The 27535-nt window shown below is 35.3% G+C and overlaps 2 protein-coding genes across 3 annotated transcripts; one reads left to right on the forward strand and one right to left on the reverse strand.

Annotated features, from left to right (window-relative positions):
* Window positions 1-599: 599 nt before the first annotated feature.
* On the reverse strand, window positions 600-25603 carry Ddx52 (DExD-box helicase 52). 2 transcript variants are annotated; one of them, XM_047546576.1, is made up of 15 exons: window positions 25474-25603; window positions 24196-24394; window positions 19050-19177; window positions 17784-17969; window positions 16267-16410; window positions 15671-15782; window positions 14603-14675; window positions 13890-14093; window positions 12290-12380; window positions 9601-9723; window positions 9339-9489; window positions 9104-9179; window positions 8311-8382; window positions 3924-4016; window positions 600-1053 (listed from the first exon to the last, which is right to left on the reverse strand). In XM_047546576.1, the coding sequence occupies exons 1-15, from the start codon at window positions 25558-25560 to the stop codon at window positions 996-998; spliced, it is 1797 nt and encodes a 598-aa protein (XP_047402532.1). In that variant the 5' UTR covers window positions 25561-25603; the 3' UTR covers window positions 600-995. The 2 variants fall into 2 exon arrangements, with proteins under 2 accessions (XP_047402532.1, XP_047402533.1); XM_047546577.1 differs by lacking the exon at window positions 25474-25603 and adding an exon at window positions 25256-25460.
* Window positions 4562-5161, forward strand: LOC124980712 (ubiquitin-conjugating enzyme E2 N-like). Its single transcript, XM_047546578.1, has one exon. The coding sequence runs from the start codon at window positions 4632-4634 to the stop codon at window positions 5088-5090; it is 459 nt and encodes a 152-aa protein (XP_047402534.1). The 5' UTR covers window positions 4562-4631; the 3' UTR covers window positions 5091-5161.
* Window positions 25604-27535: the final 1932 nt, after the last annotated feature.

Genomic DNA, 27535 nt, shown 5'->3' on the forward strand with positions numbered 1-27535 from the left:
ACTTGTATGAAAATTTTTTTTAAAGCTCAACTGTACAAAAACTAGTTATTGAAAAAACTCTGCTCATAGCAAATAGCCTCTTTCACGATAGGATCATAATTCTTTACCTTTGGCAAAGATTTGCTTACTCAATATATGAAGGGCCATCAGGCCTCAGGAAAGGTAAGCTGTAAGAATGAAACCAGAGGCATATCAAGTAACAACATTCTTCCTATTGGCATAAAACTTGATCAGTGTTCAAGCAAACCCATAGTGAACAGAAAGAGCATGGTTATGGTTATGATGGAGACTGAAGTAAAGGGAGAGGCTGATCATAATCTTGCAGTTATAACATTATGACAGCTAAATACAAGCTACCTTACCAATGAGGTATAAGGATACTAAGGGTACTTAACTGAGCACAACTTCAAATTCTAAGAAACTTGAAAAACCAGCCACAGAATAGGCATCTCTTGAGTGTGACCCACATCATGAAAGACAATCAAAAAATTAAGAAATATTAATAGAGCAAAAGTTTTCTTTTATGGTAGATAACCTGTGCTGCCTTTCATCCACCCACCTCTTCACCCCCCAAAAAGAGTGTGGACAGGGCATTCAATCTCAAGGCTTTATTTTAAAATTTGGTTCCAGATGTCTCTTTAAGCATATATCACACTTTCCTTCACACTCGAAGGGAAAAATCTATAAGAGTTCACCACATTTGGATGTTATTTTTAGCATAAACTTTTGTTCTTCTATAAGAAGTATCTCTCCGGATTCAAACCACAGAAATGTCAATGAATGCTACATCCATTGTGTGATTCTAACATACAAATTAAAATTTGGCATGATGCATTGATAGTTTAGGATTATTTTTCACCAGTCACATGAAGTTGTAGTTGATTTCAAATGTTTGGTAGAGGTGATTATTAAAACTTGAAGTGTTCCAAGAAAATACCATTCATTCTGGCATCGTAAAATTCTATTTCTGGAGTAGTCTTTTAAAAAGTCCATTTTTAACTTTTATCTTCAAGAGCTACCTTCTTTTTGCTGTTTTGACTGGTGACCTTTTTCCTGTAAAAAGGAAAGAGAAATTCAATCAGAAATTCAATCAGACTTTCCATAACTGAGGGTTTAATAAACACTGAAACCTGTTGGATATCAAAGTATGAGAGGCACAGGAACACAAAACTGCATTAAACATGGTCTCTGCCCTATAGAAAATCATTATCACTTACATGAGACAGAAACATCACAACAAAGTACATTATAGTCTTTGGTCAGTTTCATACTTAAAATAAGAAAGACAGATTCTAATCCTAACCTAATAATAGAAGTTCACATTGATTCAGTGCTCATTAAGTACTAGACATTGTTATAAAGTATTTTACATGCATTAACTCAGGTAATCTTCCTAACAACATAGATCTGACGGTTCTATTACTATCCTCATTTTATAAATGTAGAAAATGAGACAGTGGTTAAGTAACTTGCCAATTATCATGCACTAGTAGTAAATGTCAGACATGAACCCCAACTGTCTGATACTATGGCCTAATAACTGATGAATTCCATTAACTAAGTGGTAAGCAGCAAAAGGAAAAATGTTTGAGAAAGTAATCAATGTTTGCATACTATATTATAGTAATACAAAGTTCTATAGAATATATCAACTTATCCTTCAGCACTGAGTCGCAGAGTTTGTATTATTATTACTATTATTATTATTTTTGGTACCAGGAATTGAACCCAGGGGCACTTAACCACTGAGCCACATCCCCAGCCCCCCCCGCCCCCCCCTTTGTATTTTATTTAGACAGGGTCTCACTGAGTTGCTTAGGGCCTTGCTAAGTTGCTGAGGCTGGCTTTGAACTCGTGATCTTCCTGCTTCAGCTTCCCCAGTGTGTGCCACTGCGCCAGTCAGTTTGTATTATTTACATAATTATTTCCACTATATATATGAGTAAAAAGACTTAGGTGAAGTGTCTCGCCCAAGGTCACAAAGGGAAGAAGGTATTAGAATTATTTCTCTGGCTCCAAATCCAATTTTCCCCTCCATTACACCAGGTGGAGTGTGTAGTGCCTAAAGTGAGGTTGACTAGGTAACAGGATTCAGGTTTGTAGCTCAATGGGGAAGTTGGGCTAAAGGTATGAACTTTAAAAAGTTATCAGTCTGATAAGGAGATGCCTGTAACTCCCACTCAGAGGGCTGAGGTAGGAGGATTGCAAGTTTGAGGCCAGCCTTGGCAAGTCAGTAAGACCCTGTCTCAAAATAAGGACTGAGGATATAGCTTAGTGGCTCAGTGATACAGTGCCCCTGGGTTCAATCTCCAGTTCTGAAAACAACAACAACAACAACAAACAACAACACAAAAAAAACAAACAAAACCCAAGAATTATCAATTGAGGTAATGTGCTAGAGCTAAAGGCATGGTGAAGGCATGGAAAAAAATCATTAAAAGAACATCTGTAGTGGAAAAGTAAACTAGAAACATATCAGGTTGGGTCTTGTTTGTATGTTGCATTTAAAAAATATGGTATTTAGAACTGGGATTGTAACTCAATGGTACAGTACTTGCCTAGCACATATGAGGCACTAGGTTCAATCCTCAGTATGACATAAAAATAAATAAATAAAATAAAGGTGTCCATCTACAACTTAAAATTTTTTAATTAATTAATTAAAAGAAAAGAAATATGGTCTTTAAATGTGAAGAAAGTGGGAAGAAAACCAAAGCAGCTGATATGACAAGATTTATACCAAGTGTCCTCAAAGCTGTTGTGAAGTTATTTTAATAATTCCAAAAGTATAAATGCTACACACATAAAAATATTTAAGGTGTAATTATTTTAAATGCTGATGTATCATTAAAATTCGGTATAGCCACTATCTTATGCTCTAGCTGATTTTTTCAGCTTTCACTAAAAACTAATCAGTTGCTGCTCAGTGCCTTCAAAGATTGCATATGTAACCTTAACTTTAAGATCACACAAAGAATAAGGTTTGGATGCACAGGTAACAGTTCTGATGTGACCCACCTCCCCCAACACACAATAAGGAAATTATTAGAATCAAGCAATTTTATTAGAGTACATATCAATATGGTACTGGAACTTGAAGACTGCCATTTTTCTTAAATAGAGGAAAAAGTAGGGCTATTCAAAATATTTTGGCCTACTCCTATCAAAACATGTCACTTCCTAGCACTACTGGGCAAAATAAGGTAGAACTGTATGTACACTACAAATTCTATGCTTAAAAACAAAACAACAAACAAAAAAACTAGACTAAGTTACTATAAAACTTACCTGTGTAATACTTTTTAGAGCTTACAATGTGCTTCAGTAAAAACTTAAGATTATACTGAAATCCTACTCAGAATATTAAGCTTTAAGGAAAATTCAATGTGAGTTAATGGTCCCAACTATTGGCTTCAGTTGCACATTGTGATGCAGACTATGTGGAGATGGTGGGCAATACAATTCTAATTCTAAGTGAAATGAGCCCATATTTTCTTTTTTTTTGGCACTGGGGATTGAACCCAGGGGCACTTAAACATAGAACTACATGCCCAGACCTTTTTACTTTTTATTTTGAGACGGGGTCTCACCAAATTGCTTAGGGCCTCACTAAGTTACTGAAGCTGGCATTGAACTTGTGATCCTTCTGCCTCAGCCTGTGAGTCGCTGGAATTATAGGCATGTGCCACCACACCTGGCTTGGAACCCAGGTCATTAATGTACATGTATAGAAAAAATTCAATATTAAATCATCCTATTTCCCAAATCATAGGCAAACTGAAACATACTATTTTTTATCACATTTTATAATGGGCTGTAGACCTACTGATTCTACTTCTAAAAATGCACCCTAAGGAAAAATAATGCCTACCCTAACTATATGATCAAGTTAAACAGCAGCTTTTCTTACCACATATACTTACCGTTTATCTTTAGATTTCTCTAAGAAGTATTTTGGAGTTGTACTAATACTTTCCCTTTCCAGTGGTTTCTTAATCATCTTTTTCTTTTGTTTGCTGAAAGTTACAATGTGGGAAAGGAAATAAATTAAGCACAACTTCATTTAGAAAAATAACAACTAAGATTCATTTTGATTCTTGATCACAAAATTCATTTTTTAACAACTTACAGGTTTAAGGTGGGGCTATATCCATTGTAATAAACTACCGCTTAGAGAGAAACTCAAAGGGATGATAAATGCACTCAACTTTAAAAAAAGGCACTGATTGTGATTAAAATAGGTGACTTTTACCTGATATGAACAAACATTAGAATATGATTTTGGTGAATTAACTGTTTTATACTATTTTATGAACTAAAATAATTCTAAGTATATTTCACTCACGTTGATTCCTTTTTTTTTTTTTTTTCGGTACTGGGGATCAAACCCAGGGCCTTGTGCTTGCAAGGCAAGCAATCTACCAACTGAGCTATCTCCCCAGCTCTGATTCCAATTTCTTAAAAGCCTGAATAGTTAAAATTTCAAGAATGTAAAAACAGGCAAGGAAAGAAAACAGTATTCACAAGTGTTTAGAAGCAGTGTTTTTAACTTAAAATGCCCTGCATGTACTCGTGCGTGAGGCGAGTGGAGCCGGAGACGAAACCAGAGGCCGAACTCGGGATCTGACAAGATGGCCGGGCTGCCCCGCAGGATCATCAAGGAAACCCAGCGTTTGCTGGCAGAACCAGTTCCTGGCATTAAAGCAGAACCAGATGAGAGCAACGCCCGTTATTTTCATGTGGTCACTGCTGGCCCCCAGGATTCCCCCTTTGAGGGAGGGACTTTTAAACTTGAACTATTTCTTCCAGAAGAATACCCAATGGCAGCACCTAAAGTACTTTTCATGACCAAAATTTATCATCCTAATGTAGACAAGTTGGGAAGAATATGTTTAGATATATTGAAAGATAAGTGGTCCCCAGCACTGCAGATCCGCACAGTTCTGCTATCGATCCAGGCTTTGTTAAGTGCTCCTAATCCAGATGATCCATTAGCAAATGATGTAGCGGAGCAGTGGAAGACCAACGAAGCCCAAGCCATAGAAACAGCTAGAGCATGGACTAGGCTATATGCCATGAATAATATTTAAATCGATCCGATCATCAAGTGTGCATCACTTCTCCTGTTCTGCCAAGACTTCTTTTTTGTTTGCATTTAATGGACACAGTCTTAATAGAAACATTACAGAATAAAAGCCCAGACATCTTCAGTCCTTTGGTGATTAAATGCACATTAGCAAATCTATGTCTTGTCCTGAATTACTGTTGTAAAGCATGAGCTGAGGCTAGAAGTATCATCTGGATTGTTGCAGAACATTTAAAAGCAGTGGCTCTCTGCTTTTATTCATTTCCCCCATCATGGTTTAAGTATAAAGCACTGTGAATGAAGGTAGTTGTCAGGGTTAGCTGCCAGGGGTGTGGGTGTTTTTATTTTGTGGGGTTTTTTTGTTTTTGATTTTTTTTTTGAGGGGAAAGGTAGTTTTATTTTAATTTTATGGGCTCCTTTCTCCCCCCCTTTATGGTGATCTAATTGCATTGGTTAAAAGCAGCTAACCAGTTCTTCAGAATATGCTCTCTAGCCATGTCTAACTTTATTTAGACTCTAGATGGACAAGCTTGATTGTTTGAATCAAAATGGGAACATTAAACAAACATCACAGCCCTCACTAATAACATTGTGACTTTACTGTCAGGTGTAGATTCCCCTCTTCAAAAAAAAAAAAAAAGAAAAGCAAAAACTTGTGACCATTTTGTATGGCTTGTCTGAAAACTTCTGTAAATCTTATGTTTTAGTAAAATATTTTTTGTTATTCTACTTTGCCTTTGTACAGTTTATTTTACTGTGTTTATTTCATTTTCCCAATGTGACAATCGTATTTAAAAATTAAAACTGATGAAACATTCTGTTTTGGTCTTCACCATCTGACAAATTGAATGGCAAGAGAGTTTGCCAGTTTATAAATTGGCCCTGAGCATGCATAAAGCATCAGTATCTGACCTTTTTTTTTTTTTAACCTCCTAGAAATACAAAATAAATGTGTGTTGTCTGATTAGTTAGGCTATTGTTGGTGTCTTGCCACAATGTTTTAAAAATTACTGTACAGGGACAGTCACAGCAAAGAAAGCATTAGTGACTGACATGTAGGACTTTCACATGTTGTGCCACATTTTTACCTCAAATGTGGATTATGATCTTTTTCTTGGTTCCTATCTTTAAACTTCCTATGTGGCCACTGGTGTGTATTATTAGGAAACACCAATCTGATATTCATTTGGGGTTTGCTGATGCATTTGAGTCTTCCTTATAGACCTAAGAGTGTATCTCAAGCAACCAGCTTGCAGAAGTGTCACCAGAAAGGTTTCTTCCTTTGAGAGCATCAAATCTTAAGTTAATGTGTTGCTTTCACCTCCTAGTATTTGCTGTGGGAGCTCCTTTTATTCTTTAATTTGGTATTAGTAGATTTTTCTTTACTGACAGTTTCCTCCCCTCACAAAACTGTTGTTTTCCATTTCTCTCCACATCTAATTCCTGATTCTTATTTTTAAGTCATAAATGTAGCCAAGTCATAAATATGTAAATGTTAACCTTCAGGTTGGAATCTTTTGTCTCTTGCAGTTTAAGGTAATGGATATTGTAGCCTATTTTGAATTTTCCTCACTCTTATTCTCATAATTTCTGGAGTTTCTTCAGAATGTGGTGTATTTTATTGTGCTCCTATGTAAGATGAAGAATTATCTATTAAAATTACGTTTTCAACATAAAAAAAAAAAAAAATGCCCTGCATGTAGCATTACTGTTAGAACTATAATGTCTAGAGAGGGTACAATCAAGATTGTAGGAAGACATATGTGTACACCCGTATTCACAGCAGCTAAAATGTGGAAGCAAACTAAGTGTGCACCAACAGATAAATGGATAAATAAAATTTGGTATATGCACACAGTGGAATATTATTCAGTCTTTAAAAGGAGGGAAATTCTGACTATATTATGTAGGTGAACCTTGAGGACATTACAGTAGATGAAATAAGCCTGTTGCAAAAAGATGAATACTTTTATGATTCTATTGAGACAGTCAAAATCAGAGGCACATAATAGATAGGCCCTAGCTGGGGCCTAGGGTCAGGAAAATGGGGAGTTACTGTGTAATGGATATAGAACTTTTTTAAGAGGAAAAGAATCTTTGAGATGGATGGTGGTGATAATTGCATAACATAATGAATGTATTTAACATCAGTAAACTGCACATCAGTAAACTGTACAAATGGTTAAGATGGTAAATTTTAATGTGTATGTATGAATATGCAACAACGAATCCCACTAATATATATATATACAATTATAATGCACCAATAAAATATTTTTTTAGAGATGGTAAATTTTGGGGCTGGGATTGTAGCTCAGTGGTAGAGCACTTGCCTAGCATGTGTGAGGCACTGAGTTGACCCTCAGCACTGCATAAGAAATAAATAAAATATTGGTACTGTGTCCATTTACAACTTAAGAGAAGATGGTAAATTTTATTATGTATTTTTATCACACACTCAAAAATAATAAGGGGCTGGGGTTATGGTTCAGTTGGTAGAGTGCTTGCCTTGCAAGCACAAGGCCCTGGGTTCAAACCCCAACACCGCGAAAAAAAAAAAAAAGGGCTGGAGGTATAGCTTAGGGGTAAGAGTGCTCACCTATCATTCGTGAGGCCTTGGTTTCGATCCCAGGCACCACAAAATAAACAAATTAATTAAAAATGAATTAAAAAAAAAAAACCCACATAACAAAAAACTGGATGTTGAACAAGAATGGAAAGGAAAAGGACATATCCAGTTTGACTCCATTTATAGGAGATCCCTGACCAGGATGGGTTGACTTGCAATTTTTAAACTTTTATGATGATGCAAAAATGACACACATTCAGTAGAAACTATATTTGAATTTTGATTTGTTCCTGGCTAGCACTATGCAGTACAATATTCTCTTGCAATGTTGGGCAGCAGCAGAAAACCAAAGCTCCCAGAGAACCACTCAAACATGAGGGTAAACAACTGATACTCTATGAGTACTGGGTTGCTAAGCTACGATGTTCAGTAAGTTAGGTATATCAAATGAATTTTTGACTTACAACATTTTGAACTTACTGTGGGTTTATCAAGATGTAACCCCACTGTAAGGAGCATCTATGTATAAGATCAAAAACGTGTAAAAGTAAACAATATACTGATTGAAGACACATACTATAAAATAAATAAAAGGCAAGAAAACAAAAAACAATGTGTATGCAAACAGAAAGAGAAGGTAAATTCAAGTTAATACCTTAGTAGTTTCTGGAAACCTTTTATATATTCTGGTACAGGGCATCCAGCCTGCTGTATAACATTGGCAACACTGAAAAGGAATCCCACAAACATAAACTTGTATCTTGTCAAATTGATTTTTATGTATATAAACCCTCTGTACAACATAAAAGAAACTATAACTACTCGAAGTAATCCAGTAAAGTATTCCAGTATTTTATCAATCATCACCATACAATTTCTCAGTAATGTGGATTACTGAGAAAACTATTCATTGGACTAAAATCATGTATTGATGAAGAACTTTAGATAGCAACCACTTCAACATTAATCAAGTCCTAAAAAGCTACTAGGCCCATCATGGAGGAAACTCTGAATGAAGCCAGTGTTATGCTTAAATTTATTAAGCGGTAGGGTTTACTATGGAATTTAAGCTTTTCATGTATACTAACTTATTCACTCCTCACAAGAACCCAATGTGGTAAATACTACCATAACCCCCATTTCATAGATAGAAATTAAGGTGCATAGTTACAATAAAGTTGGGGTTGCTAAGGAGACCTTAGGTGGATCCAAGCTGTTACCTAAACATGTGAAAGGTGCTCAAAGCAATACTACTTCCAAGTTCTAATAATAAAAGGAAAAATAAGACTGGTCATTTTTCCTTTTTCCATGGTTAAAATTTAGCTGCCTAAAACCATTAACAGAATTTGAGACACAGCTATTTTGTAATTATCTGTTAACAGAATTTACATAGAAAAATAATGGGACAATTTTGCCAATTGGATACTAAGGTACTATTCCTAATTTACCTTCTTAATAATGGTTTATCATCTTCAGTGAAAAATGTAACAGCTTTTCCCTTATGACCTGCTCTTCCAGTTCGACCTAAGGGAAATCAGACCATAAAGCATTTTTGGGGGGTTCCAAAGGGACTCTAGATGTTCACAAAAAAAGTTACTGAATTTTTGTAGCACTAAAAAGTGAGTATTTCTAAAGGATAGATGATTAGGCAGCATAGGGAAAGAAAAAAAAAAGATAACTCACCTATCCTGTGGATATATTCCACTGAGCTGGTTGGAAAATCATAATTGATTACCAAATTCACACCTTTAAAATCAATTCCTCTTGCAAGCAAGGCTGTACAAATAAGAACCCAGATTTTTCCTGCTCGGAAGCTGTGGACTGTATTATCTCTCTGGTTAAGAAAATATATATTTAATGCTTTAGTACTATGCTAGGAATGAAAAATGGGCACTTCATAAATTTAATGCCAATATTTCTTTAAGGTTTTGTAGTATACATTTACCTGCTGCTGTGTTCTTTCTGCATGAATAACATCCACATTAATACCTTCATATATAAGCTCATGAAAAAGTTCTTTAGCTCTTTCAATGGACTGAACAAAAACAAGTACAGGTGGACTGAAACCCTTTTAAAAGAACAAAGGCAAAAGTCAGCACACATAACTCATAAGCAATAATACAACCAACCAGTGTTTCATAATAGGATTTTAATTCACAAAAGAATCCAAATAAATTTATTGCACTATCATTGCCAAATTCCTCATGCCAGTGGTTTAAATCTGCCTCCATCTCCTCCCCACCTATTCTCTACGTTAAGTTCTTTCCACTTAATTTTAACTGTATTCTTTATCATGCTAATTCTAATAAACTTGTCTAATTCCTTTTTGCCACAATAAGGAATGTCCACTCTGAAACAATCATTTCTTGGTTTATATGCCTCAGAATTTTGATTCTGCTTGTAATATAAAAACTGTTTCTTCATTTTCTATATAGGTTTCATGGTAGTAACTCTTAAGAACTGATGGGAGGTGAGGCCACACTGAGTTTCATTTTAAGCTGTCTACCTTCTTTTCCTCCTACCCTCCCCTTCCTTTACATGCCATCCAAGGAGAAGACCTGTTCCTTGGTCTTGTAAATGTATCTAAGAGGCAGGAGCAGAGCCACTGTCTCCAGTGACACAGAAATGGTAGACCTGTAATTGTGGGCAACTATCAACTCTTGTTACAACCCTGCCACCCCTTGCTGTGTGTATATATATAATACTTTGTCCTTCATATGTGAAAGATCCAGTGTTGGAATTCTTTGGTGTAAATAAACGTTTGGTTTTATTTATCAAAAAAAAAAAAAAATTGTTTCTTTAATTCATTGTTTTTAATTCTAATTTTGATAGTTCCCTACAGCTTAGTCTCTAAGTTCTCTTAAATAATCTTTATCTTATTATGTAAAATAAAATCTCAGTATTAACTACAAACTCTAAGCAGATTGTTTTTATATCATTATACCTAGTCTCTTTCAAACCAAGTTTCTGTATCTTCAAATGCCTGTATTAGTGCTTCTTAGCCTTTTTATTTTGGTTTACCTACTCCTTTTGGCATCTAATGAAGTGAGGCGCTGCATGCCTATAATCCCAACAGTTCAGGAGGCTGAGGCAGGAGGATCAAAGCCAGCCTCAGCAAAAGCGAGGTGCTAAGCAACTCATTGAGACCCTGTCTCTAAATTAAATACAAAATAGGGTTGGGGCTATCATTCAGTGGTCAAGTGCCCCTGAGTTCAATCCCCAGTACCAAAAAAAAAAAAAAAAAAAAGTGATGAGGCTTTCTAACTGGCAACCACTTTATTCATATAAAATCTGACATACAATTTCACAGACTTCCCAAAGTTCATATATAGCTAAAAAATCTCTGCTGTATTATGTCTATAATGATTATCTTTGAAAACCTTAAAATTCTATAGTGGCAAGATATCCCTAAGAATGTCGATAAAATGAATACATAGAGAATTTATTATGTGCCAAGCCCTATTTTAAGTACTATGTTTATATTAACTCACATACTATTAACAGTTCTATAAGGTAGATATTATCCCACCTTACAGATGAGGAAACTGGAACAGAGGGGGTTAAATTACACAAAAGTAGAATGCTAGAGGTAGAATTTTAATCCAGGTAGTCTGGCTCCAAAGTTCAGAACCTCTAAAGCATTCTATTTCTATCATCTCCAGTTACTTAAAAATACCTTTCCCATTCATTTTCCAACTATCCATCACTAAAGGCTGTCATACTTGTTTATTTTCTTCTCATCTCTGCTCAGTCTACTTTAATGGCCTGATAATTATTTTCCTTACTTTCAGCCTTTTTCTTTACACCCATCTTACATAACTATTGTTTGACTAATATTCCTTAAAAATTATGTGGCCACATTCTTCAAAAATGTTCAGTGCTCTCAACCTGACCCCAACGTCACTGTCCATCCTGATACTTAAATCCCCACCATACACCCTGCCTTAGACATGTAACCTCTTAATTAGTTTCCAGACATAGAGTATGCACCTCCACTTCTTCAAGTTTTATTTAGGCTGCTCTCTGAACCAGTAACACTCTCCTCCTCCACCATTTGTCCTACAGACCCTCTTTCAAGGCTCTGATTAGTAGGATACCTTCTATAAGGCTTTCCCCAAACAATCAAGCTTACCCCAATGGTCCCATTATGACTCTATGGATGCTTAAGAAAAATACTTTTGCTTTTTATGGCATTTTATCACAAACTATATTATAACAACTATATTTACTTTATTCCCAAAATAAGACTAAATTTCAGGGTGCAGAATTTATACTTCTTTTTGCTTATTATATGACCTACAGTAACTAACTTTTCAACTATGGCTTCTACTCAGCACTTACTAAAGGCAAAACAAAAGAAATCCCCACTCAGTGTCCCCAGTTCTTTTGTAACAAACCAGCAGTAGGATGGGGGAATGAATGGGACATATACATATTTACAGATGTAGAAAAATGTGTCTTTCAGAGCCTCAGGTGGGTCTTTTCCTAGTCTACTCTGAGGCAGGAGAGGCGGACTCCGCACCATTGGGCCACTAAGTAGGAGGCAGTATGATGATAAGATAGTGTAGAGACTCCCACCAGTAATACAAGACTTGGTGAACCTTACCACAACCCAAGAGTGTATCCAAATATACCTTTTTAACAAGTTCTCTCATGGCCAAAAGTTTTCCAGTCTCAGACCCAACAAAGAGAAGTTCTTGCTCTACTGTCTCTACTGCAGAATTCCTGAGAAGAAAAATATACCTTGTAGTTTATGAGAGCCAATTTTTGCTCCTTTCCACTGAACTCTAAAATAAATCAACAGATTTACAAAGAACTCCAGTAAAATCAACTTTACCACTGTCAACATAAGTAAATAGTTACACTTTAATTTGAAAGTAGAACTGTTATTTTAATGTTCTGTTCTGTGGTTGGGGGTGTGGCATTTGCCTGGCACATATGAGGCACTGGGCTGGATCCTCAGCACCACATAAAAATAAATAAATGAAGGCATTGTGTCCATCTACAACTAAAAATTTATTTTAAAAAATGTTTAGTTATAATTATAAAAATGTCACCTTAAGGAAATTTTTAGAAAACATTAAAGTTATATAAGCCAGGCACAGTGGTACATGTTATAATCCCAGCTACTCTAGAGATTTAGGCTAAAGGATCATGAGTTTGAGCCCAGGCTAGGCAACACAGTGTGTCTCCATCTCAAAACAAAATAAAACATAAAACAACCACAAAATAACAAAATATATATGAACAAAAAAATTAAATAAACTGCCTACAATTCTACCATTTCACAATAAATTTTGATGTGTCATTGTATTCTACTCATTAATTTTCATGTGATCATTAAAAAATTCTAAATGTGAAATTATTGGGTAAAATAATGAGAACATTTTTAAGGTTGTCATTCTATATGGCAAAACTTTCCTCCTAATGATTAGTGGGAGGTTATGTATACAATGATGATTAGGGGAGAGGTATTAAGGCTTTATAATACCCTGAGCTGCTGTAATATATTATGATATATAATTTTTCTCATTCTGTTGTTTGCCTTTAGTTACACTTATGGTAAATTTGCTCTGCTTTCTTTTTATGAATTTAAAGTTTAAAGTAGACAGGATATTCTTTCTTGTCCCATTTTGCTTCTTTTTTTTGGGGGGGGGGCAGGGGATGGAGTTTATGTTGCCCAGGCTGGCCTTGAACTCTTGAGCTCAAGTGATCCTCCTGACTCAGCCTCCTAACTAGTTAAAATGACAGGTGCATGCCACTACATCTAGTTTTCGTTCCATTTAATACGTTTCCATTTAATATGGTATCACGAGTACTTTTTCATATAGCTACAGTCTTCATACTTATTGTTTCACTGTTGTATAATATTTTGTTTGGTTACAGTATCATAATTTCCCTGAACTTTTTTCTACCAGTGTACATTTATTTAATAAAAAATGCTCCCCTCCCCCAAATACTTCCCCCTCCCTTTTTTCTTTTTGGTGTTGGGAATTATTAAAGCCAGTGCATCACACAGGCTCTACCACTGGCTATGATCCCAGACACTACCAAAACATTTTAAAAAAGAAATTATAAATCAATCAAATCTGACTTTAAAAAAAAAAAAAAAAAAAAGTTTAAGTAAAACTCTTACATAAAACTCCCATGCCAAACAAACTATCTCCCTGATTCTAAGAGTCACTTGTATCAGAAAACAAATCAGTGGGATAATGTGCAAGAACAATTAATTACCTTGCTCCAATGGATATAGTAATAATATTATCCAGGTTGAGTCTGCACCACTGTTCAACATCATATGCAAAGGTTGCACTGAACATAGCTCTTCTGACCTTGTGGGATGTGCAGGCCAGGAAAATGAAAGCCAGCTGGTCTCTAAACCCAGTTTTGCCATCTTCAAATAGTTTGTCTGATTCATCTACTACCAGCCACTCAACACTAATAAATAACAAAACAATTTGTAAATATTAAAGTAGAAGATCCAAGACACTTCACTAAACTGTGGGGACACAAGAGGAAGTCAAACCATGATTCTGCTTTTTGGATCCATTTTATCATACCAGAACAATATAAGAAAAGCAAGTATGAAAAATGTAAAAACAAAATAAATCTAACTCAATGAACTTATTCTATTAACTTCAAAGATGAGGTTCCATTACTACAACTGAGTTTTGCATAAACCTCATAAACCTCATAAACCATCATCTTTGCTGAAAGATGAGCAAAGGTTTAGGGCAATCAAAAATGCTTATCAAAATGTGTAATGTTCTTCCAGACTAGATACTTATTTTTTCTGAGTTTAATGAAAACTGTTATTCTCCACATCAACACTGACTTAAAGTTAGCAGACAAGCAAGTTCCAAAGGGAAATAATACAAGTAACTAAGAACAAAATATAAACAACTAAATGAAAAACATACATAAAGACATTAAAATATTATCTGTACCTTGTTAGGTCTATTCCTGGTGGATCTTGCTTTAACAAATAGATTAGTCGATTTGGAGTAGTCACAAGAATATCTACAGGAAACATATGATAAAAATTGCAAAAATAAGTTGCACCACTTTTCTGGGGGTGGTAGTGGTGGTGGTATTGGGGCCTAAACCCAGAGGTGCTTTTTATTTTGACTCAGTAAGGGTCAAACTTAAGTTGCTAAGTTGCTGAGGCTGGCTTTGAACTTGGGAGCTGCCTGCGTCAGCTTCTTGAATCATTGGGATTATAGACCTGCACCCACACTGGTTAGGTGTATCCCTTTTGAAAGAAATTAAGCCTTCTGAATCTCAGTCAGTAACCTTTCATGCGAAGGGGAGAGAAAAGTTATTGACATAGAAGTTCTTCCTCATTAGTAAGCTAATACACATTTTTTTTTTCAAGACAGCATAAACTACCATCTTCCTACTCTCCTGTTATTATATTTGGGAAATCTCAACTTCTAAGAGGCAAGAAGACTATCTAACCCAACAATTTGATTTTCAAACTCCCTCACACATAGGAAAATCCTTTCTTTAAATGAAATTTTACTCAGAAGCTCAAGAAAAAAGATAAAAGCTGATTATCTGGTTGCTATAAGAACAAGGAGGTAATCCATTCTTACCTGCAAGAGTATTTTTATGGCAGATTAAAAATCAATACTATAAAGCAGGGTTTCTCAACCTTAGCACTGTTGACATTTTGGGTCAGACAATTCTCTTTTGAAGAGGGCTATCTGGGGTATTATAAAATATTTAACAATATCCCTGGCCTCTACCCACTATACGCTATTGGCTTCCCTTCCAGTTGCAACAATTAAAAATGTCTACAGATATCCACAAATGTCCCAATGGTAAATGGAGATAGGCAAAATCATCTCACCATTGATATATATTTATATCACCATTGGGTGGAGATCTTTCAGTTTCTTTAAAAAATAAAACTAATTACATACATGGCTTTTAACAACTCTGATGTGATGATCAGGATATTTATAACTTCCAAATCCCTTACATGCTCTATATCCCAAGCATGAATTTCTTACCAAACTTCTTAGATGATTTAGGTCCGAATTTCTTGGTTGCTACTGCTGCTTTGTGGATCATGTGTATCCTGAATCCTGTTCCCTCAGAGATTTTAATTAACTCTCGGTGAATCTGAAACACAAAATGATAAAAACATGAGGTGTTATGATACTTGGATAGGGTGTGTAGTGATTTACATTATCAATAAATTTACCAACTCATAAATATCTATAATGTGCTGATTAACCTAACACAGGTCAGCGTTTTAGAATAAGGTCAAAGAGGACTCAGTGGTTTCTTCAAGACTTAATAAAATTTAAGTCTTAAAATACATCACAGGAGTCTTTCAATTTCAAGCATCTTGCAACACTTATTGAAGAAGTATAAATGCTAAAATTGTCATGCTTTAGAAAATTTTAAGAAGTCTTATAAGACTGACCCATTTGCAGGAATATACAGAATACTCTATACAGAATATTTGATTGTGACAGAAGACTTGGTCTTATTATTACGATTTTTTAAAACGGGCCTTATTCTTTTGAGATCCTTTTTTATTAACCTTGCTATGATCACTGAAGCAAACTCAAATGCATTCTCTAAAAGCTGTAAGCCATACCTGGCTGGCAAGTTCTCGTGTTGGGGATATGATCAGGGCTCTGAAGCCTTTATTTGCAGGTTGTTTCAGCTGCATTAAAATGGGAATGCTAAAAGCTAAAGTCTTCCCAGATCCTGTTGGAGCAGAAGCCAGAAGTTCCCGACCCTAAAAATGTAAAGTAAGTGTAAGGAAAAGTATATAAAAATTTCAGAGCCTGGTCAAATAATTCTGTCAGCCATAATAACAATAAAATTAAAATTTAACAAATCCAACAGTTCAAGTCCTATTCACTTTTCTCTCTTTTCCTATATTTGTTTTTATATCACTCTCTATTCTTGCTATTACCACCCCAACAGTCTCTGAGCATTGGTGTTTAAGTCCATTTGAGTGGGTGAACAATGTAAACAACTAAAATCCGAAGATAATTATATCTATTTCAGTTTTTCTTCCCCATTGAACTCTTTCATAAAAGCAAAATCACAGAATCAACTTATTATCCTGACACTTGTATTCCTCACTCCCTAAGGAGGATTTTGTTAAACAACAAGGTTAGAAATCAAAAGTGGCAATGACCTACCAGGAATTTATAGGTAACAATGCATTGTTGAAACTCATGAAATTGTGCACTTAAAATCTATGCTTTTTATTATACATATACTTAAATAATTAAAAGTATTGAGAAAGAAACTAAGTTGGGTTATGTACAAGAATTTTAGAAAGCATTTGTATTTCTGAAGTAGCTTCTGGACATTATAAACCCAATCAACAATGTAAAGATAAAGCATACTCCCTATCCTTAGAGGATTCACATGCAGCAAGAAAAAGAACACGCACTCTCTCTGCTTTCTTGCTGCCATGAACTGAGTAGCTAGTTCAGTCATGCCCTTTAGCCATGATGCTCCGCCTCACCTTGGGCCCAGAGCAACAGAGTCAGTCAACCATGGATTGAACCTCTGAAACTTGCTTAAGTTGTTTTTCAGGAAAAGCTTCCAACTCAAGTATGGTATAAAACCAGCTTTTCAAGAATGGACATGAATAGAAGCCAGATCACCCAGACCTTTGATGTCTCAGGCTTAAAATCCCCCATGCAGATGATGATACCTTCTACCAAAAATATGTGTGTGAAAAGGAATGATGACTGTCTATACTGTGCAAAAGAACCCTAGAAATTTCCCTTCTTGCCATCCCATTAACACGCAGTATCTCCCTTCTCCCTTCCTTTAAATTCCCCCAAAACAAGCTGATCAGGGCGGCAGATCTGAGCTTCTGGTCTCCTGGCCCAGTGACACAAAATGTCTTTTTTCTTTTTGAAAACACACACACACACACACACACACACACACACACACACCCCATGGAGAACTGAGGGTGGAGTGAGGAGGGAAATGGTGTTGATAAAGGAAAAAGATTAACATGTAATTGTAGTGATTCAGACAAGTTTAGGGTTTAAGACAAGGAGGATTTCAAGGAGAGAGGGAAGAGAATGAGCAAACACACAGAGAAGGAATGTTACAGGCATCCTATACCTTCATACTCACATGCAGCATAACTGGAATGGCTTGCATTTGGATTGGTGTAGGTGTTTGGAAGCCTGCACCTAGAATGTTCTGAAGCAGTCGAGAATTTATTTTATATTCCTGGTCTAACTGCTGAAATGTAGTAATTGGGTCAGGAAGATCAGTTCCTTGGATATGAATTTTGTGTTTATTTCGGAAGAAGTTTATCTGAAAAGTAAAGTAAAGGGGCCACCATTGATATGGTCAAATAAATACATTCTTATATGTAAAACAGTAACCGTTTCTGAGATAAGCTTCAGCAGCATATGAAACTTTCTGATTAAATCAAAGTCCCAAAGTGACATAGATGGTAAATATATTTCATGCCCTTTCATAGGCAGAAGACCTTCCTAATAAAACTACCCATGCTTTCTTATTAATGTGTTACTGCCAGGAGTAATATGTTATTCGTACAAGTGTGCTATTGTCATAGTCATCACTTATAATCTTACATAAATTTCTACAAGGTAAGCACTGAATCCATCATTTTCTTTATATGGCACTTGGCATACAAGTGCCAATGTTTTTTAAGAAAATGCTTTTAAAAAAAACTCTAAAACAAACACAACTCTTAAAAACTGAGTGCCAAAAATGGAGTCTAGAAGTATTGATTTGGTATGTGTCCTCATTCTCTGTCTCAGACAGTCAAATTCTAGTTTCTGGATTAGAGGAGCAGGCTGCAGTGATCCCTAAAGTTAGTTAGATACACACACCTCTCCATCAGCAACATGGCAAGTGTACAGCAGATATATTGATTGTATATTTGATGTTTCCTCTATATCCACTTTCCCTTATTCCCATACTACAGAACAGGTTTCTTAAGAATTCTAACCTTCTAATCTCTATCAGAGGAAATCCTTTTAAAGCAGTAAACTCAATATAGAAAGAGTCAAATTTTGTTTATCAAACAGGGTTAAGAAGTTTGAGGAATTTAATTCAAAAAATACTAGTAATCTTAAAATTTGAGCAGGTCAAGAATGGTTAAACACATACACACATACCTATACCTATCTAAATAGATAATCTTTAATTATAATAAGCTTTTAAACCTTTCAGTCACAGTACAAATATCTACTTGCTTTAAGTTGCCATTGACGTAAAACCTAAACCTAAACCTAAACAAATGTAATTAATCTTCTATTGTCACAAAACTACATTCACTTTTACCAACAGAAATAACCCAAATCTAGTGAAAAAGTTCCTAGCTCAGAAAAACATAAACTTCGAGGGCTAAGACATCTTTCTCACCTTTTCCTTTCTGAGATGTTCCAACTTTCCTGAAGATAGTTTATTTTCTCCTTTAACATTTTTATCTTCAATATTTGCTTCCATAGATGATACCCACTGTATAGTATTATCTTCTTGAGAAATAATTTCTAAAACACATTTTTAAAATTAAATGATTTTAAATACAATGGTCTTGGATGTAGCAAACAGGCCATATTTTTACACTACACAAGAAAAAATACTAGCTGATGCAACTAGATAAGAGAAAGTAATAGGCAAGTTGTGTTGATAATCAGAGCTCTAAAGCTTACTCTCTTTTCTTTTTGGTTGCTTCAGTTGCATAATATGTAGAGGTAAAATGACTGTATACTTGAAAAGAGAGATTAATTGAAAAACTACATGAATAGTAAGGCAGTCAGCTTCTTTATATCCAACAACCAGCTACAAAGAGGATAAAAGAAAGATTTCACTTACAATAGCAATGAACACAACACAATACTTAGGAACTAAGTATTAATGTTGTAAAGATAGCAATTCTCCATGCATCTATAAATAACACTAATTCAATTAAAAGTAGATAGGATCGTTTTGGTAACTGAACTAGATGACTACTGTGTATATGGGGGAACAAATAATAAAAGAATAACCTTAAAAATTTCAAGAATAATGAGCAAAGTGTTCCACTGGAATTTTTAAAAAGTTTTTCCACTGCACTGAACTTAAGTGACATACAATAAACTACATATATTTTAAAGTATATTTTGGGACTGGGAATGTAGCTCAGTGATGGAGAGCTTATCTAGCATGTATGAGGTTCTGGGTTCAATCTCCAGCACCATACACATACAAGGATATAATTTGATGGGTTTTGACATACGTACATATATTCATTACGCCATCAGCACATTCAAGGTTACTTTTATCACCTTCTCATGGCCTCCTATAATCTATTGCTCCATCCCTAGAAAACTTCCAATTTAATTCCTGTCACAACATTTTATAAAAATGGAATCATGTAGTCTAATTTTAGTCTAGCTTCTTTTATTCAGGATAGTTATTTTGAGATTCATCTATGTTAAAGGTATCACTAACTTAACATGTTATTACTAGGTAGTATTCCATTATATGAACATACAATTGGTTTATTCTTCATCTGCTGAACGACATATGGATCATTTCCAATTTGGGACTATTACAAATGAAGCTGTTATGAACATTTGTATACCTGTCTTCCTGAGGACATTCTTTCCTTTCTCTTAGGTAAATACCTATGAGTGGAATAGTACATGTATAATTAAAAAAAAAAAAAAAAAAAATCCCAAACTGTTTTCCAAGGTAATTAATTGTATTGTTTTATTATCAATAGTGTGAGAGTATATTTCTATATATTCTTTCTTGCCTACATTTGGTATAGTCGGTCTTTTATTTTCAGCCATTCTAATGGGTATGCATTGGTGTTGAATTTTATTTAAATCTGCCTGATGACTAATGATGTTGTATATTCATCTTTTATATGCTATTGCTATGTGGATATCATCTTTGATGAGTAGATACAAGTTTGATAGACATGTTGCAAGTATTTTTTCCCCTTTGGCTTGACTTTTCATTTTCTTAATGCTCTCTTTTGATGAGCAAATATTTTCAATGTCCAATATATCGATTTTTCCTTATGGTTTGTGCTTTTTGTGTTCTAAGAAATCGCCACATACCTCAAGGTAACAAAGACAGTTTTCCTATTTTCTTCTAGAATCTATCTTCTATAGATTTTGCATTTCAGTCTGTTTCAAGTTAATTTCTGCATACAATCTGAAATAAGGGATGATGTCTACTTTTCGCTATACCAATCCTGCAAAATTTGCTGAAAAGACTTTCTTTTTTAATTGGATTGCCTTAGCACCTTTGTTGAAATCTAAGTGATCATATGTATATATGGGTCTATGGACTCCATGCTCTGTTTGATCTATTTATTTCTTTGTTAATATCAACTACCTTGATTAATGTAGTTAGTTAATTTTAGAGTAAGTCTTGAAATCAGATAGGGTTAAGTCTTCCAAATTTATCTTTTTAAAAACTACACTGGTTATATGAAGTCCTTCAATAATTTCTACAAAAGTCTTCTGAAATTTTAATTGAGACTGAACTAACTCTATAGATCACTTCAGGGAGAAAATAGTTTCCCAGTCAAAAACATGATATGCCTTGCTGCTCTACTGGATCTTTTTATAATATAAGGTCACAGTGATGAAAACAAGCTTGTGTACAAATACAGAAAAACCAATGGAAGAGGAACAGAGCCTAGGACAGACCTGAAAATTAAAGCTGAATACAACAAAAAAGTTATATTGAAATCCAATAGGGAAAAGATAGATTATTGAGATAATCTATCACAGGATCAAAGATTTCAATATAACAAAATGAAATTACAAATAAGAAAGGGAGAATTTAAAAAATAATAATAAACTTAAATGTCAGAACTGCCCCCCCGCCAAGAAATACAGAAGATAAATTAAACTATAAAATGGCAAAAAAAAAAAAAAAAAGATAAAGGGCACATGACAAACTGAGGAACATTTCTGGTTAACATATGAGGTTTAATAAATTGAGAAATAAATGAATAATCTGGCACAAAAAAGGTACAAAATACATGAAGAGAAAATATACAGAAAGAGAAAATTCTCATATATTGCTGGTATCTATCACGATGAATAACTTAAAAAGTATATTCCTTTTATAGATAGTTGGCACTAACATATCCAAATCATTACCAATTCACAAGATCTTAAATCTTCCAATTAAAAATAGATATAAGTCCTCCTGAGTGTGTGGTACACTCCTGTAATTCCAGTGACCTCAGAGGCTGAGGGAGGAGGATTCAAATTGGAGGCCAGCCTGGGCAACTTGACAAGACTATGCCTCAAATTAACAAATAAAAGAGAACTGGGGATATAGTTTAGTAGAAGAGTGCCCTGGGTTTAATTTCCAGTAATGCTAAAAAAATAATAATAATAATAAAATAAAAAAATAGATATATGCCTATATATTATATCATAGATCAATGTTCTATACATATTAGATGCTAAATGGTTCTAGTATCTATCTGTGTATTTCTGGCTACCTAACATTTAAATCTTTTTGCCAAGTTTATTGCATGTTTTTCTTATTAATAGAGGGGAAAGATTTTATTAAACCCCCTTGCAGCCATTGTAATAGCATTTACATTGTATCAGCAAAAATCTGGAAACAAAATAAATATCTGTCACACAGGAACTTGTCAAATCAATTATGGGTCAACCCTACAATGTATGATAGGATACTACGTTGTGTTACACTGAACAAAATGGTATATGTCCTACTGATAAAATGTTTTGGGTGAATAGTTCTGCAATATCTAAACTTAAAATAAATCTATTTTTTAACTCTACAATTCCACTTAAAAGAATTTATTGGATGATATTCTTACATATACACATTAAGTAGAGCAACATTTCTGGTAACACACAGCAAAAATGTAGAAATGACCTAAATATCCATCACAGAGAAACATGTTAAATTTTTTTTTGTTGGGTGAGATACTTGGCAAAGCATGTGATCTACAATTGAGCTACAGTCCCAGTACCTTAAATCAGTTCTTTTTTTTTTTTTTTTTTTTTTTTTTGTAGTGCTAGGGTTTGAACCCAGGGCCTCGTGCTTGCAAGGCAAGCACTCTACCGACTGAGCTATCTTCCCAACCCTTAAATCAGTTCTTAAATCAACTACGGAATGTATAGTGAGATACTATACTGTGTTAAAAATGAACAAAGAGGGGCTAGGGTTGTGGATCAGTGGCAAAGCACTTGCCTAGCATGTGTATAAATAAATAAAATAAAGGTCCATTGACAACTAAAAGAATATTAAAAAAAAAAAAATTAACAAGGAGGACATTTCCTACTGATTCCAAACAATTTTCAAGATACACACACACACACACACACACACACACATAAAAATATAATTTTTTTAAGGAGAAAAAAAAAAGGTTGGTCACCATGCCATGTACCTGTAACCAGGGAGACTGAGGCAGGAGGACTGTGAGTTTAAGACCAGCCTAGATAATATACAGACTCTGTCTTCACAAAAAAAGGCAGGGGGGAAGAGGGAGGTTCATATTACAATGTGTATAGAGAATATTCATGTTTATAGAATATATAAGCATGTAAATACAGTATTCATATTTTTAAGGAATACATTAGTGTATATATAAATAAAATAGCTCTAGAAATATACAAAAGAAATTTGATTAGCAGTGATTGCCCCTGAAGAAATATAGGACTGGAGATAAAGAGTGGGAAGGAAATTTACTTGTCATCATCCCTGTATAACTTAAGTAGCTACTTCACAAAAAAATGGTACAGGGCTAGGAAACAATAGCTATTTAACAGAAAAAGAAAACTATTCCTACAGTGTAGTATAGAGAGGAGAAATCGCATGACAAATAGGCAGAGTAAGACCAGACAAGTAAAAAAAAAATGAAATATAAATTCCAGTAAAGCATATGAAAAGATGCTGAACCCCACCAGTAATCAAAAAAATATAAATAAAAAAGTTTCATTCATTATACTGGCAAAAAATTTAACACGAATAATATTCATCATTGACAAAGGTGTGGGAAATAATTTTGTAGTTTATGTTGAAAGGAGTTTGCATATCTTTTTACTAAAGATATTATTCTACAGAAATAAAAGCACATGTGCAAAAGGATATATGTATGAATATCTTTACTGTAGCAATCTTTGTCATGGCAACTACATGGAAACAATCTGAATGTCAACAACTGAAGAATAGTTCTATATTGTTTGACTTATAAGCGTACGCCTTTAGTTTGTGTGTGTGTGTGTGTGTGTACGCCTTTAGTTTGTGTGTGTGTGTGTGTGTGTTACTGAGGATTGAACCCAAGGCCTCAAGCATACTAGGTTAACACTTTACCACTGAGTCACATCCCTATGCCTTTTATTTTTGAGAGGATCTCACCAAGTTGCCCAGCTAGTCTTCAGCTTTTAAACCTCCTGCCTCAGCCTCCTGAGTAGCTGGATTACAGGTATCAGCCACTCCACCCTGCTAGCATGTACTATTTTATAACTGAAAAAAGTTAAATAGAAAAAAAAAAAACCCACTGAAATCCAACACTAACCTGAAATCATCTTCCTCCTCTTTTTCCTGTTTGGCTCCCTCTTCTTTTCAGTTAGGCTCTCTTCTTTTTTCTCTTCATTTTGGAGTTCCCGGTGTGTTTGTGACACTTCACACTCACTTAAGACAGACTTCTTGTTTCCAAAGAAGTCCAGTCCCTGGTTCACTTCTGAAGAATCAAAGTCATATTTCCTTTTTCCTACCTAAAACCCAAAAAATTTTTAAATGAAATCTACTGACAGAATAGTATTGCTTTCATCCAAGCAGGACTGGCAGTAAGAACACAGATCTAATGACTTCCCATCTTTTTTTATTCTTTCACCAAATGTTTGTGGAGCTGATGAATGTGTTCGGGCAAAAGGAATCTAAAAACACATCATCTTTTTTGACTTTATAATTGTAACCATAACCATAATACCATTAACTCTTACATATATTAACTATACGTCAAGCAGATTTCTAAGCATTTTATACATATTAAATTACTTCATCCTCACAGTACCCCTACTTATAGCAAAGAGCAGTATTACAGATGCGACAAACAAGGCATTAGGAAGTAACTTGACCAAGGTCTCAGGACTATAAACTGGCATTTGAACCCAGAACATATGGTTCAAGAACAACTACAGATCCAGCATTTGGACCCTGAACATCTGGCTCCAGAACTACACTAAACTGTAATCAAAGGAAAGAAACACATGCTGCACTAAGGGAAAAACTCTCTATTCCTTTATAGCAAAGTAGACGTTCAAGCTTTTCCACAACTGGGCCCCAAATGGCTTCTCTCAATTCTCACTACTTTCCCTACATAAAATCTCTTATTTCTAACTTGTTCTTCTCCTTGGTCACTTAACGTGCTGAGGGTCGGAGCAATTAAAAGAACAACATCCAATACAGCTACATGCATATCAAGTCAAACTTGGAAGGCTATAGTTAAAAAACAAAACAAAACAAAACAAAAAAACCCTTTTTTCGAAATTCCTTTCCACCCGTTTTGGGAAAATGTCCCTTTTGAAAGGAATTCCGATTTTGATGTGAATAAGAAGTAGGGAAAGTTTCTGTACCCGGTTCAACTAAGTCCACCAAAGGCTCTGAAAAGATTCATTCGGAAGCGTGAACTGGCTAGGTCTGTGAGTAAGCTGAACCCCCAAAAAGGAAAGATGCCCCACGGAGGAGCAGAGTCAGAACATGGGGTCTCCGGGTGCGTCGGTCCGCGGCCGGTTCACTCTCACACTCCTGCTTCTTCCCCGTTATTCCGGCCTCGGTCCCCTATACACGGTACCTGGAATCGAGTTGCGTCTGCCGAGAAGCGTTTCACGTCGAATTTGGCTCCCGCGCCTAGACGGCGAAAGAGATCGTGTACATCCATCTTTACCCAGAAAGGTCCGCGAACTCACGACGCCTGCGCAGTCGACTTCCTTCCGGAAAGCCTTGGGCCTTGCTTCCGGCGGAAGTGCCTCTGAGGGCGGAGCTTGTATGTGACTGAAGGCTGGGTGGTACTGTCCTTGTATAGACAGTCGCTACCTATAAATTCCCTGAAAAAAACATCAGTATCTTCTTATGCCCAGGCATTGTTCAGACTTTTAGGGAAAGTTTGGTGAACAACATCCTAAGATTCCTGTCTTAAGAGAGCTTACTTTTTAGCGGGGACAGAAGATATTATTAAGAAATTTACAAGATAAACTTCCCAAAGTGGAAAGTACTGTGAAGCAAATCAAAAGGTGTAATTGATAGAGAAGGGTGTGGGGGATTGCTTGTAGCGAGATTAGTCAACTCTAAAGTAGTGATATTTGAACTGAGAGAAGGCATCCCAGATAGAGGAAATATGTGTTGGAAGAAGGGAAAAGATTTGGGACTTTGGGGAAATAGAAGGGCAGGGTGCCTGGAGCCAAAATGCAGTGAGGGAGTGCTAAATATAGGATTGGAGGGACAAGCAAACAAGATCTGAAAAAAATCTTACAACCAGGTCATGATAAGGAATTTGAATTTTAATGTAAACATGCCAGGAAAATTTCTATGAGGAGAGCAACATGACTTAGTTTATCATTTTATTTTTATTTTCTTCATTGCATTTGTAGTATATAAAATTATTTACTTCAGTATTGCCTCTCTTCTGGAAGTCATGAACTTGGGGATGTATTTTGCTTCTGTGTCCTGTCTCCAGTTCTTGTGCACTTTCCCATCCAAGTACTAACCTGACTTGATTCTGCTTAGCTTCCATGATCAGGTGCATTCAGGGTGGTACATCTATAGATAGTTCCTGTGTGCTCTCAAAAAATGTTTGATGAATGAATGAATGTTTTGTAAAAGATTACTCTGGGTATTTGAAGAATGAACCATAAAAGGACCAAGAGTGGAAGCAGATTAGTTAAAATAAGAATCACAGTGCTGACTCGGTCTATGTTGATATCTGTGTAAACAGACAGATTTCGGTTATAGTTGAGTGGGTAGAGCTTAATGTACCTGATGGATTTCATGTAGACGTAAGGGAAAAGGAGGAATCAGAGATCACTCTTAGGCTTTTGGCTGTTTATATGGTGTGCTTAGCTCAGCATTTCTTACTGAGCTAAGAAAGACTGAAGGAAGAACAACTTTTGATGGAGTTGAGACATGGAGGGTGGAATTGTTATGTTTTGCACACAGCAAGATGTCTAGTTGACTATAGTGAAGACATTCAGCCAAGTAGGTGATTAGTTCTGTAAGTCTGAAGCTCAGGAAAAAAGGTCAGGACTGGAGAAATAAATTTGGGAGTCATTGACCTATAAATGGTACAATAGAGTCACATCCTACAATCATTTAACTTCTTAAAATTCAATTACATTCAGCAAAGAGAGTGAAAAATACTTAAAATAATGTGGGCGATTCCTTTACATCTGAGGTGAACAGGCATGAGTGAGCATGAGGTGGGAGGTGCAAATCTGCTGTTCTCTCAGATGGATTCAGTCCCTGATTCACTCTTTTTTTAAAAAAGTATTTTTTAGATATCGATAGACCTTTATTTAATTTATTTATTTATATGTGGTGCTGAAAATTGAACTCAGTGCCTCACACATGTTAGGCAAGCCCTCTACCACTGAGCCACAACCTCCCTGATTCACTCTTATAGGAGGAATACCTTTCTGTTCCAAGTATGTCTACTCCCTAAAAATAGGAATTTTCTAAGCTTATCATCTATTGCTCAGTAAAAACAATTTGTTTCAACATAGAGAAAAAAAAATCAAATGTTCAGGCTTATTAGAAAACGGAGTGTTGATCTTCAACTTGGCATATAAATATGACCACAGCCGGTATGTAATCAACATGCATGAAACCTCAACTGCTATACTTTATGGGTAATTAAAAGA

Source organism: Sciurus carolinensis, chromosome 3 (genome assembly GCF_902686445.1).
Source record: "Sciurus carolinensis chromosome 3, mSciCar1.2, whole genome shotgun sequence".
In the NCBI taxonomy this organism is placed as follows: domain Eukaryota; kingdom Metazoa; phylum Chordata; class Mammalia; order Rodentia; family Sciuridae; genus Sciurus; species Sciurus carolinensis.